Here is a 14,896-nt window from a genome sequence, read left to right as displayed (position 1 = left end):
GACCTGTCAATGCAGAGAAGTAGTGGGTTTGATCTGGAGAGACTCCCTGACCTGTGCTATGCCCCCTGCCAAAAAGCGTTACTCCAGAAATCCTTTGGAAGAACCCCATTTTGGTCACTTGTATTTTTGTAATTAACCCTTTAGCATTGACATTTTTCTGTTAAATCATCATCATCATCATCATCATCGTTTAACGTCCGCTTTCCATGCTAGCATGGGTTGGACGATTTGACTGAGGACTGGTGAAACCGGATGGCAACACCAGGCTCCAGTCTGATTTGGCAGAGTTTCTACAGCTGGATGCCCTTCCTAACGCCAACCACTCAGAGAGTGTAGTGGGTGCTTTTACGTGTCACCCGCACGAAAACGGCCACGCTCGAAATGGTGTCTTTTATGTGCCACCCGCACAAGCCAGTCCAGGGGCACTGGCAACGATCTCGCTCGAAAATCCTACAGGAGCCAGTCAGGCGGTACTGGCAACGGCCACGCTCAAAATGGTGCATCTCATGTGCCACCCGCACAAGAACCAGTCCAGGGGCACTGGCAACGATCTTACTTGGCTTGCCGGGTCTTCTCACGCACAGCCCATTTCCAAAGGTCTCGGTCCGTAGTCATCGCCTCGGTGAGGCCCAATGTACGAAGGTCTTGCCTCACCACCTCAGCCCAGGTCTTCCTGGGCCTACCTCTTCCACGGGTTCCCTCAACTGTTAGGGTGTGGCACTTTTTCACGCAGCTATCCTCCTCCATTCTCACCACATGTCCATACCAGCGCAATCGTCTCTCTTGCACGCCACAACTGATGTTTCTAATGTTCAGCTTTTCTCTCAAGATACTTACACTCTGACGGGTATTCACATTGACATTACACATCCAACGGAGCATACTGGCTTCATTCCTTGCGAGCTTACGTATGTCCTCAGCAGTTACAGCCCATGTTTCACTGCCATGTAGCATGGTTGTTCGTACGCATGCGTCATACAGTCTGCCTTTTACTCTGAGTGAGAGTCCCTTTGTCGCCAGCAGGGGTAAGAGCTCTCTAAACTTTGCCCAGGCTATTCTTATTCTAGCAGCTACACTTTCAGCGCACCCACCCCCACTACTAACTTGGTCGCCCAGATAGCGGAAGCTATCGACTACCTCTAGTTTTTCACTCTGGAATGAGATAGAAGTTGTTTCCTGTTTGTTTGCAGTCTTTATTGCACCTGAACATCTGCCACAAACAAAAACTAACTTGCTAGTTAACCTGCCTTTGATGTTGCTGCACCTCTTATGTGTCCATAGCTTGCACCGGGTACATCTTATAGAGTTACTACCTACTCCTTTTCTACATACTGAGCAGGGCCATCTACCTGAAGGGGTTTGTGTTTTATCTACCTTCCTACTTATTAGGATTTTGGTTTTAGCTAGGTTGACTCTAAGGCCCTTCAATTCTAGACCTTGCTTCCACACCTGAAACTTCTCCTCTAGTTCTGATAGTGACTCCGCAATTAGGGCAAGGTCATCAGCATAGAGGAGCTCCCAGGGGCAACCTGTCTTGAACTCCTCTGTGATTGCCTGGAGGACTATGGTAAATAATAGGGGGCTGAGGACGGAACCTTGGTGGACCCCTACCTCTACCCGGAATTCATTGCTGTACTCATTTCCAACCCTCACCTTACTGGCCGCATCTCTGTACATGGCTCGCACAGCTCTCACTAGCCATTCTTCTATCCCAAGTTTCCTCATTGACCACCAGATAAGGGATCGGGGGACCCTGTCAAAGGCTTTCTCCATGTCAACGAAAGCCAGGTACAGAGGTTTATCCTTGGCTAGGTATTTCTCTTGCAACTGTCTCACTAGAAATAAGGCATCAGTAGTGCTTTTACCTGGCACGAACCCAAACTGCATCTCATCTAAATTGATTCGCTCCCTAATTAGCGTCCCCTTTACCTTTGTAGCAGTTGACTATGATGCTGCTACACCAGTCATAGGGTATGACTCCTTCGTGTATCACCTGGTTCGTAATACGGGTGACTAGGCTATAGCCAACACTGCCAGATATTTTGAGCATCTCTGCAGTGATTCCTGATGGGCCGGGGGCTTTCCCGGTCTTCATACTCTTAATTGCTTTATCTACCCTGGTACTATCAACTCGGATAGCTGGTCCCTCTATTGGGTCGACATAAGGCAGGCTCTCTTTCTCCCATTCATTCTCTTTATTAAGCAATCTATCGTAGTGGCATCTCCAGACCTCTTTCTTTGCATCCTCATTTAATGCAAGCGTACCATCATCCATGCGAACACATTTCTCTCCTACAACATCACTATTCTCTCTCCTACACTGTCTTGCAACCCGAAATACCTCGAGTCTTTGGTCCTCACGGCGCAGAACATTGGCAAATCTTTCCTTATCTGCTTCCCCTCTGGCTAAATAAACCTGTCGCCTAGCCTCCCTTCTGGCACATTGGTACAATTCCCTGCTACCACCGTTCTTCCAGTCCTTCCAAGCTTGTTTCTTTTGTCTAATAGCCCTGTCTACCTCCTTGTTCCACCACCACGTTACTCTGGGTTGGGAGGGGACCTTACACCACCCACAAATCTGGTCGGTGGCTTTCAACAGGTTGTCCCGCAGAAATCTCCAATTGTCTTCCACGTTGTATGATGCTATATCCCCTTCTATTTCGTTAAATGCTTCAAGTAACTTGTCTCTAAGTCTCTGTCCGTTTGCAGGGTCTTTAAGCTTCCACACCCTTCTTCCCTGTCACTCGTCGACGAGGTAGTTTGCAAGAGGGTGTCATAGAATTGGTCTTTCAGACCATCTGGTAGCCCAGGTTGAGGTGCATAGGCTGAGATGACAGTAGCTAATCTATGATGAAGCACTAGTCTGATCTTAAGTACTCTGTCACTTACTCTATAATTTTTATTTAAACTCATTGTTTTAAATTCAAGGTTTTAATCATATGATTGTTTATTTTTATAATGACATAGTGGGGTAGGTGCGAGAGGTCCAATCTGGCTTGTTTGAACATAAAACAGGTAGAATATTTGGATCGGATATGGCCAGTTTGAATGCTAAATTGTGAACCAAAAATGGTTATGGATTAACTGCTAAGACCCCTAATGTAGAAAATTTTAGGTGTAATAAATGACAATTTGTGACAGAAAATCAAAATATATCTACTGACAAAGGAACCACCCAAGTGGCTATGTCAGCAATTACCATCATCTTGCATTGATATTTATAAATATCTAATATTGTGTCTAGAAAATATATTTTTACAGTAGCCTTGTTTCTTGGCTCAGGAATTTCACTACATTTTTTTTTTAATGAAATTCCTGCAGTGCCTCAGTGATTCTCGCCTCTGACTGGATAGTTACTTCAATGATTGGTAGTGTATCAAATTGTACAGGGTGGGTCTTTATAATACTGGAAATTAATGGGTCATGTAGAACCCTCGAGTGTAGCTTGTAGCTGATAAGGGGTTCGTGAGAAACAGTTCAAAGACAGTCATGCAATCATCTTTAATAAGTAAAATCTGAAGAATTTGATTGCTGTTTAGTTTGGCGGGGAGGATACTGAGAGTGATTATTATTATTATTATTTGGGTGGCAAGCTGGCAGAATCGATAGCATGCCGGGCAAAATGTTATGTTCTGAGTTCAAATTTCGCTGAGGTTGACTTCGCCTTTCATTCTTTTAGGGTCGATAAATTAAGTACCAGTCAAGTACTAGGGTTAATGTAATTAATCGACTAGTCCCTCCCCCACAATTTCAGGCCTTGTGCCTATAGTAGAAAGGATTATTATTATTATTTTAATTTTTATTATTATTATTATTATTCGTGAGGATGCATGGCCTAGGGTGTTGTACTCATGATCACAAAATCATGGTTTCAATTCCTAGATTGGATGGTGCAATGTGTTCTTGAGCAACACAGTGCACCTGTTCAGGCAATGTCAATGTGATGGACTGTGTGAGCTAATATGCAACATGAACATTTAATCACTATATACAAATCATTTGTACAGGTTGTTTAGCAAAAGCTGAACACTCATACATTGTCTTCAATGGGAAAGTCCATCATCATCATTATTAGTGCTTTAAAATTCACATAGTAATTCTTTCCTTTCAAGTCAAATAATTTGTGTCACTCATAGCATATGTCGAGATATCCCAATTTTCAAACAGTAATCCCAGTGTCCTGATAGAATGTATTAGGGCAGTGGTTTATCAGACATTTAAATTTAGAAAAAAAAAAAAAAAGAATAAAAAAGCTAGTTTTCCTAAATATTCTCCAGATTGTTTTTATACATTTCTAATATTTTTCCTTTCTGAGGCTGCAAATTGGCAGAATCATTAGCATGCCGGACAATATGCTTAGCAGCCTTTTGTCCGTCTTTACATTTATCATCATTGTCCTTTCACCCTTTTAGCATTCAGATTTCTTTGTCAAATGTAATGCTTATTTATTCCTTCTGTTCTGAATTAATCACAGATTATCTTGTAGTTTCAAGATTTCTTTGGTGTGTTTGCATATTTTGAGAATGGCATTGTAGGGTAGGTGTGAGATTTTGGATAGGGTCAGTTTTAACATAAAGCAGGTGGAACATTTGGGGTGGATATGGCCAAATTAAATGCTTGTTTTCCATGCTGGCATGGGTTCGAATTCCTCTGAGGTCAACTTTGCCTTTCATCCTTTCACAGTTGATATAATAAGTACCAGTTGAGCATTGGGGCCAATGTAATCAGCTTAACCACCACCCCTCCCAAACTTGCTGGCCTTGTGCCAAAATTTGAAACCAGTATTTTTTCTTTTCTACAAATCATTTGGCACATACACATATATTGACCTTGTTGACTTTGGCATGGTTTCTACAGATGTATGTCCTTTCTGAAACCAACCATTTCATAGAATATACACATAAAAAGCACCCATTACACTCTGTAAAGTGGTTAGCTGTAGGAAGGGTATCCAACAATAGAAACCTTGCTAAAACAGATAGAAGAGCTTGATGCAGCCCTTAGGCTAGCCAGCTCCTGTCAAACCCTCAGGAGATAGGAAGCATGAGGTTTCAACCAATCCATTTTTCTGTTCTTGTCTTTCTCACTCAAGTAGTTACACTCCCTCTCTCTCTCTCTCTCTCTCTCTCTCTCTCTCCCCCTCTCTCTCTCTCTCCCCCTCTCTCTCTCTCTCCCTCCCTCTCTCTCTCTCTCTCACGTGTATATTTATATATTACACATGCTTGCACACCTTAGTTTGTTGGTATCACTGTTATTATCATTATTATTATTATTATTATTATCTCCCTTTCATTCATCCTCTTTTCTCTAGTCATCTCATCATGTTGGACCAATGAACTTGGCGCATTTTTTCTCTCTCAGTTTTTTTTTTTTTTGCATTCTCTCCGTTTAGTTTTTTTTTTTTTTTTTTCTTCTTCCTCTTAATCCTTTCTGTCAAAGAGCGTAGGCTCGAAATGTAAAGCACTTTTCCATTTTTCCTGAGTGTTAAACTAATACGCTTGCTTGTTGTTCCTACATCTGCCTTCATCTTTTGTTTTCTGCAAATTTGAGCTGTATACTTAAATATACACACAAACACACACACATACACACACACGTATCAGTAAGCTATTCCAGTATTAATATGTTAAATTTCATTATATTTTTATCTTTGACTTGTTTTCACTCATTGGACTGTGGCCATGCTGGAGCACCACTTTAAGGAGTTTAGTCAAACAAATCAAGCCTGGGACTTAAGTTTTTTTTAAACCTGGTAGTTATTCTGTCAGTCTCTTTTGCCAAACTGTTAAGTTATGGGGACGTAAACAAAAACCAACACTGGTTGTCAAGTGGTGGTGGGGGACAAAACACAAACACTCAGCGACATATATCTATGAATAGATATATGAGTATTAGAGATCAAAGTTAATTACAAATGCAGAAAAATAAGTCTGCATTTGTAATTAGCTTTTCATCATTAATAAAGTGAGGCTGAAACAACAGCCTTTTAAATTTGCAGAAACAGAAGCAGCAAATGCCTTCAAATGTAAACAAAATTTATATGTTTCAAATACAAACAAGGCACACATACATTTTATGTGTATGTATCTCACATTAATACAATGACGACAACTACATACATGATTGTAATACTGGAATAAGCAGATATACTTCAAGAAAACACAGCTTGGATTTTTTCCCCTACTTACATAACACACACACTCCAAAACATGCAGTGCAGCTGTAAATTTATTGCTTATTAATTTCTAATTAAAAAAATTAAAAAACTTCAAGAAATTAATTTTTCTTTTTTAATTTAATTAGAACAAATTGCTTTTCCTCCACTCTCCACCCCCACCTGATTCTTAATCTCTCTTGTTTACAGCATAAACATTTGACAACCATTTAAAAAAATGAAAAGCATAATAAAATAAGTTAGAGCAAGGTTTTAAAACATCCACACTAAAACAAATACGTTCCTTCTTGTTTAGTAAGCTATTTCTTCTGAAAATAATATTATTATTGCTGTTGTTACATATTGTTCATATTAGAAATACATAAAGAATCATATCATGAATATATAGTTGTGTGTATGTGAAACAGAGGGATGGAGTAGATGGAATTATTTTTTCGAAGACAAGAAACCAAGATTTTTTAATGAAATTGTGAGACAATGGGATGAAAAATATCACGTTTTCCAGAATGCTGCATTTCTTAGCTTCTTCTGGTTTGTGTTGTAGCAGGTTGAGAGTTCTCTTGGGCAGGTTGTTGGTCCTCTGCAGAATAGTCGGATGATGGGGCTGCCATTTTGGCAACATGCTGATGCACTTTGGGTCACTGTTAGTTTGGAATGTCCCCAGGGGAAATACCACATTTTCCAGCAAACAAGTTGAATTTTTCAGACCAAAATTTACAGCCAAAAAATACCTAGGCCAGCTTATATGCCAAGATAACTTGGGAGAACCAAAAATTCTATGTAAAATGCACCAAGGTTTGGAAACACAGTGACAGTATTTGCATATTTACATTACATACTGCATTGATTTGTATGCCGGGAAATATGGTATGTCAATAACAAAGTGCAGTAGTTTCAAGTGAGAGGGACACAGAGGGTTAGAATAGAAGAACCAGCCAGTCTGTCCATTCTTCTATTTATTTATTTGTCCAAATCTCACTTCATCTTTTTCATTTTCAAATGCCACCAAGGTCAGCTTTGCCTTTCATCCGTTTGGAGTCAATAAATTAAGTAACAGTTGCGCACTCCCGCCTCCACGAAATTGCTGGCCTTGTGCCAAAATCTGAAACCATTATTAATAGTGCTGTTATATCGCTGAACACTGGGTGTTTGTTTTGACTTCATGCCATACTCCTGTCAAAAAATTACTTCCTCTCTAAACATTCCTTTACCTGTAATTAGACTTACTGGGGAGGGGGAATGGGGTAAAAAAATTCCAAGTTTTTTTTGTTTTTGTTGCTTTTATTCTTAGAATATGATGAAGACATTGCCAACGAGAGGTGTCAACTGTCTTAGTTAATTACATACCAAATATGGCACATTATTTTTTGTATATGTTTCATTCATTAATCCAAGAGAACACTATACTCATCTGCTTTGTCACTCCTTCAGGATTGGAGTAATGGTGGCGGTGGCAGTTGTTGTTTAGCCCCAGGTTGGCCTTGATTGAACAAACTTATGATCAACAATGTTTTAGCTATGATCTTCACCTGCTTTTTCACACACACATATACATACATACATACATTTGCACATCATACTACATTTTCCGGCCTATTTTTCGAGCCAAAATTTTCAGTCTACTTATTTGACTCATAAGAATATTGGTCTGCCTCATGCTATAGAAGACACTTGCTCTAGATACCAAAGAGTAGAACAGAACTTGAAGCCACAGGCTTATAAAGCAAACACCATATCCACTCAACTATACTTGCACCTATATATGTGTGTATGTATATGATTATCTACATCAATGGAACAGCCTGCTTATGAAATTAACATGCATGTGGCTGAGTACACAGACTTATACACCAAGATGTCAACTTATACATCAAGATGATTTTTGAGGGTCAAAAATTCCATGTCAAATGCAGCAGAATTTGGAAAGATAATAACAATGTTTCAACTTTTACTCTACATACATCAACTTGTATTCTAGAGTATACAGTCATATATTCAATATTTGCTTTGTATTTTAAGATAGTGAACTCTGTGCTAAGGAAGATTTAGCTGCTATTGTTTTTAGCAAATTGAGCCACTGTGTATAAGCTCCTTTGTAAACTGGATTATATTAGGGAGGCTTGAACAATATAGTATTTCATGTGGGTTTTCTTAGAGATCTAAGGGAAGAAGCTCTTGTACCTGTCAAACGATATAAAGAACCAGAATTTTCTACAAAAAACTGTGACCATGCTGGGGCACCACTTTAAAGAATTTTTAGTCAAATGAATCCACCCCATTTTTTGTTAAGTCTGGTACTTTTTCTATCATACTCTTTTGCCAAACTGCTAAGTTACAGGGACATAAACACACCAACACCAGTTGTCAAGCAGTCATGGGGGACCAACACAGACATGAAGACATACACACTCTCACACATATATGACAAGCTTCTTTCAGTTTCCATCTACCAAATCCACTCACAAGGCTTTGGTCAACCTGAGTTTGTAGTAGTAGACACTTGCCCAAAGTGTCACACAGTGAGACTGAACCCAGATCCATGTGGTTGGGAAGCAAATTTCTTACCACACGGCCATACCTGCACCTATGCAGAATAATAAGAATGCTTCACCCAACCTATCAACAATAAACAAGAAGCCATAGATGCCACAGTATGATTTATAGAATGGCTGAGGAAAAGGCAGGTGATGGTAGTCTGGTAGGGAAGAGGGACAGGTGATAACGAATGGTAAAGATGAGGTATGGGGAGTGATGGTATTGAGATATGGAAAATGGTAGGATGGTAAGAAAAAGGTTTGGGTGATGGTGGATGGTTTAAGATGTATAGGCAATGCCGGTAATGAGATATGGAAAATGGTATTGTCATAACTAGAGGATGTATGATGTTAGTGATGTGAAGGGTGGGTGGTAAGATGGTAGTGAGGTTTTGAGGTTGGCAGTAGGGACACAGGATGGTATATAGGATGGTACGTGGGAGGTGTAGAAGGTAGTGGTGGTGATGGTGGTGGAGGAGGAGGGGGTCAGTAGATAGGACTATAGAGATGAAGGGGAAGAGTTAGATAGGATGGTAAAGAGGGAAGAGGTGCAGTTACATGTTATCTGAATGGTAAAGATATTTCTTGTGTATAATTTTTGCTCTGTTGTGCTCCCCACTGCAGTCAGATTGCATGGGTTCTATTATTAGACTTGAGTGTCTCCATAAGAAGGAGGGGTGGTAGGGTGGGAGGAAGCAGAGAAGAAGAAAAAGAGGAACCAGCATTTTTGTCTTTTTTTTTTTCTATAATGTGTGTGGAGTGTGGATGGAGCCAGTAATAGGGACGGTGAGGGTGGGGATGTTGTGTGTGTGTGGAGGCATGTTTTTGTCAGAAATTGGGGAGAAAGGATTGAATTAGTATTTTATTGTCAATAGTTATTGTTGGATTATGTCAAATGTTAACCATGAACTTTTGTCTTGCCAGCAGGTTAGTAGTAGGGCTGGGAGGGGCTGGGCAGGGAGTGGTGAAGGTGATGACAGTGACAGAATTTGAAATCTCACTTTTCCTTCACCCATCCTCTCTCTCTCTATCTGTCTGTCTCTAATGTACCAACAATTTCCCTAAGGAATGAAAAAATTGTAACAGTTTCGATTCCAAGTTGGAATGACTTCATTGACTTTAGAAAGACTTTGCAGCAACTTCTCATATCCTCTCTCCTAACAATAATACATTGTGTTTGACTGAAAGAGAATGTGTGTGTGTGTGTTATAAATTACGACAAACAGTAAAAGGTTGTTACTATAGTACTCGGAGTTTCGAATGCCAGAGCAAAGAGCTGATACATTCTCGTCAGCTATTAATGGCCATTAATAATTAATTAACAGAATGTATCATAGCTCTTCGCTCCGACGTTCAAAACTCTGAGTACTATAATGACAACCTTTTACTGTTTGTTCTAAATTATAACATATATAAATAATCCTCTATTTATCTAATATCAAAGTCTCATTCTTTTGTTGTTACATTTTATTATATATATATCATCATCATCATTATCATCATTTAACGTCCGCTTTCCATGCTAGCATGGGTTGGACGATTTGACTGAGGATTGGTGAAACCGGATGACAACACCAGGCTCCAATCTGATTTGGCAGAGTTTCTACAGCTGGATGCCCTTCCTAATGCCAACCACTCCGAGAGTGTAGTGGGTGCTTTTACGTGTCACCTGCACGAAGGCCAGTCAGGTGGTACTGGCAACGGCCACGCTCAAAATGGTGTATTTTATGTGCCACCCGCACAAGAGCCAGTCCAGGGGCACTGGCAACGATCTCGCTCGAAAATCCTACGAAGGCCAGTCAGGCGGTACTGGCAACATATATATATATGTATGTATATATATATATATATATATATGTATTTCATATTAATTTTTATGTGTGTTTAAACACGTGTCTTAGTGGTTAGGGTGTTGAACTCATGATCACGAGGTTGTGGATTCAGTTCTTGAATCCGGCAAGCATGTTGTCTCCATGAGCAAAGCACTTCATTTCATGTTGCTCCAGTTTATTCAATTGAAATGAATAGCAGCCAAGTACTGGTGCAGCCAGCCCTCTCCTTTCTTCCTCTGATTGTTCTACTTGGTCAAAAGGTAAAGATCAGGAGAGAATCTGTGTCTGCTCATACCTACATAGGTAACTTAAACAGTTAATACTTGTCTTTCTATCATTTGTCACTTTTAACTCACTGTTCTGTGTTGTCAGTGTGACTTAAGGATGGTTGTGGATCTTTCCCCTTCATTTTATCATGCTTGTTGTCTAACTCTTATTTCTCTCACACACAATCCCTCCTTTCATCTTTATGATCCTAGCTCTGTCTCTTTCACCTATCATCATCATCATCATCATCATCATCATTTACCATCTTGTCTCCATGCTGGCATGGGTTGAACAGTTTGACATGGAGCTGGCTAGACTCCAGCTGTTTGTTGTGGCATGGTTTCTATGGCTGGATGCCCTTCCTAACGCCAACCACTTAACAGAGTGTGCTAGCCACTTGATATTGTCATTCATCATGCATTTTTAATTAAAAAGCTGCCATAATTGTTTATATTGAGTTTATAAGTAAATTAAACTTCACACCTTATTCATTCACCTCTAAGCTCTTCCATTACATCAAATTAATAGTAATACTGACTTACATACTCTAACTGGTGATGGCTATAAATTCTCCCAGCCATGACAATCCTATTTACAAATGAAGAAATGAGGGTAAAGTAGGTCTTCTATCTACATTTTCAAGATGAGTTATTTTTAGTGTTCTAATGAGTGATGGAAATATTTCTTTGTGTTTTTTCTTTCTTCGTCTTCTTCCTTCCTGACTGATTTAACTTCTTATTGTCTGTACTTTTATTAAATATGCTGTACTATGCCAGCAAATGTAAGAACCCTGTGCACTTATTTGGTATTTCTTTCATTATTACATTGGCAAGTACATTGGAGATTATGCTTTATTTGATGAGGTGAGAATAAGACCTGAACATGTTCCAAGTTGTCTGCAATATTTGCTGGACTAATATTGTATGTCCCATGTATTAAATATGCTAAGACTAATTTACATTTTGTGATTGGTGTTTAATTTCTTCTGGTCATTATAAACCAAATTTATCAAACATTTGTATATGTCCTCAGGTTAGATTTGAATTCACAAGCCTTTACTTCATACAAGGTTCTGATGCACAGCCATGGACCAATAGCACAGTTGGAACCTGCAATAAAATAAACATGTGGACACTGCCAACCTGAGCATGTGTCCAACATGTACATATCACATAGTAAACAGGAACAGCTGCTTAAAATGTTCAAAATAGATTTTTACTAAAATTGAACCAAAATGATGCAGTGAAGGCTTGGCTGTGTGGTAAGAAGTTTGCTTCCCAACTACATGGTTTGGGGTTCAATCCCACTGTGTGATACTTTGGGCAAGTGTCTTCTAGTTTAGCCTGAGGCCAACCAAAACCTTGTGAGAGGATTTGGTAGTTGGGAATTGAAAAAAGCCCATCATGTATGTGTATACATGTGTGTGTTTGTTTTTGTGTGTGTGTGCATCAGTGTGTCTTTGCCTTGACTTAACATGATAATTGTAAATGAGTGTCACTGTCATGCTAGCAGTGTCCTTTATTTCCAACCTCCCATAAAAACATATCTGGACATGGGGAAATATTATCTTCCTTGCAAACAGGTAAGGGTTGGCAACAGGACGGGCATCTGGCTGCAGAAAATACACCTTAATAAATTCTGTGCAAGCCACATGAGCATAGAAAAGTATAGAATGAAATGATGATGATGATGATGATGACAATGGCAACAATCATCACCATAGTCATCATCATCTGTGTAAACAAATGGTTTTGGTAGTAAACCTGTTCCTTCACTAAAGCTGAGGCCTCTATCTTCACTTAAAATTCTTAAGGTGAAAACAATATCATGACTTTTTTATTTTTTTTATGATTCTTTATTTAGGTAAACCCGACGAATTCTGATGGAAAATCCTGTAAAGATGTGAAGTCATTGTCTGGTGGTGAACGCTCCTTCGCCACTGTTTGCTTCATCCTGGCCCTTTGGTGTGGTACTGAGTCGCCTTTCCGCTGCCTTGATGAGTTTGATGTATTCATGGTAAGTAATGTTTCCATACATTTTAGTAATAATTGTGCACCACTGCTATCATTCCTCATCACCAAACTGTTAGGTGGTCACAGTTTCCATCAAGTTTGTTTGTTTAATTGGTCAAGTGTCCACTCGAAACTTTTCTGTGGCCTTAACCCTTTAGCGTTCAGATTAATTTGTCAAAAGTAACCCTTATTTATTCACATTTAAAAAAATTTGTCTGATATCATTTTGTAGCTTCAAGATAGGAAAGATGTAATTGCTTATTTTTAGAATGACATTGTAGGGTAGGTGTGAGATGCTGGTTCTGGCCAGTTTGAGCATAAAATGTGTAGAATATTTGGGCCGGATACAGCCGGTTTAAACACTAAAGGGTTAAATCACCAAATTGGTTCTAGCATAATTGTTTTTCAGTCTTTCTAACTTGTTATCAAATACTGCCATATCTCTATTATATAGAAATGCTGCTTATATATATATAGAACAGCTCCCATACATCAGTCATTAATATATATCATTGCTATTATGCAAAAGTGTTGTAAGTCCAAAACATTGCTTTTTCAGAAAACAAAAACATAGTTTCACCATTCCATTTTTTTTACATTAGCAATAGTTCAATAGTTTCAGTTTAACAATAATACTTTGTTGGTTGCATAAAATCATAACTCCATGCATGTATGAAATTTTCAGTCGGAAATATTTTTGCAACACTGTCATATGTAGGGCTTACTACACTTTTGAAAAATGCTAAACTGTTGACTACACTTTGACAATTTTCATCTGAAGCAGCCAGAGATACGGTAGTTTGACCAGAAGAACTGGCTAATGCAAGCAAAATTAAATATTGAAAAGAAATGCATTAGGCCAATTTTGGACATACGACAGTTTAACATAATAGCAAAGATATGTAATAAGGTATCACGTATATAGTACAGTGAGGGGGAAAAATTTTGATTGTTTGACACAGTAAGCCAATTTCCAAGTTTTCCGTGTTTCACCTGTTGCCAAACAAAGTAATATTCCCCCCACACACACACACATGACCGGAGTTATTTTCACAGGGGACTAGAAACAAGGGACACCACTTGTATGACAATAACACTTGTTTATAGCTATTGCATAATGTCAAAACAAAGGGATACAAACACACACACACGCACAAATTTTTTACCTTTTATCTTTTACTTGTTTCAGTCATTACACTGCAGCCATGCTGGGGCACCACCTTGAATAATTTTTAGTTGACTGAATCAACCCCATTATTTATTTATTTATTTATTTATTTTTTTATTTATTGCAAACCTTGTACTTATTCTACCAGTCTGTTTTGTGAAACCATTAAGTTATGGGGAAGAAGTAGTAGTATTGATGGTAGCAGTGGGAGTAATAATAAGAGTGAGAGAAAGAGGGACTGAACACTGAACTAACATACTGAACACAATTCCTTTCTGTGATGATAATGGGGTGATAGTAAAAGTATGAGCTGTAGTTGTGATAGAGGTGGCGGCGGTGATGATGGTGGTGGTGGTGTTAGCCGAGGTGGTCAGGGATGACGGTGAGAGTAAGTGATGTGAAAGACTGTGGTGATGATGGTGGAGGGGAAGGTGACAAAGTCAAAGGTATTGATGGTGGTGGCGTCAGAAGTCTGAATGGTATGTGTATGGCAGATGTGGCAATGGTGGCGGTACTGTTGTTTATCATGCAGCTTTGCAATAAGTTCCAAGTCGACAGATTATATCGTTGTTTTGACGAAAATTGTTCATTGCTTGAAAAATATTGTTCAAGTTTAATAAAATTTAATATGTACTCGATGCATGAAGTGTCATTGTTGGGCCCAAAGCCTAATGAGGAGCCCTCCACAGGAGCTAGCTTAAAAGCCACCCAATAGGGTGGTTTTTAATCTAATATATATATATATATATATATATATATATATATATATATATATATATATATATATATAATCAAATGAATAAAAACTCATGATGGACAATTGTCTGCTCATTACAGCTGTTTCTTACATAACTTTTATGAAGAATGAGTATATTCCTTTTTCATAGCTCAGCCTCAACAAACACATC

At 38.9% G+C, this 14,896-nt stretch overlaps 1 protein-coding gene across 1 annotated transcript in view; it reads left to right on the top strand.

The window, feature by feature from the left end:
* Positions 1–14,896, top strand: part of LOC106873121 (structural maintenance of chromosomes protein 6) — a 148,372-nt gene that overhangs the window by 110,662 nt on the left and 22,814 nt on the right. Inside the window, exon 25 of the mRNA XM_014920348.3 lies at positions 12,672–12,824. Coding sequence (XP_014775834.1) covers positions 12,672–12,824 — 153 coding nt within the window. The remainder of the gene's footprint in view (positions 1–12,671; positions 12,825–14,896) is intronic.

Source organism: Octopus bimaculoides, chromosome 9 (assembly GCF_046866305.1).
Source record: "Octopus bimaculoides isolate indiv1 chromosome 9, ASM4686630v1, whole genome shotgun sequence".
NCBI classification, from domain to species: domain Eukaryota; kingdom Metazoa; phylum Mollusca; class Cephalopoda; order Octopoda; family Octopodidae; genus Octopus; species Octopus bimaculoides.
This window is presented reverse-complemented; position numbering and strand designations above follow the sequence as displayed.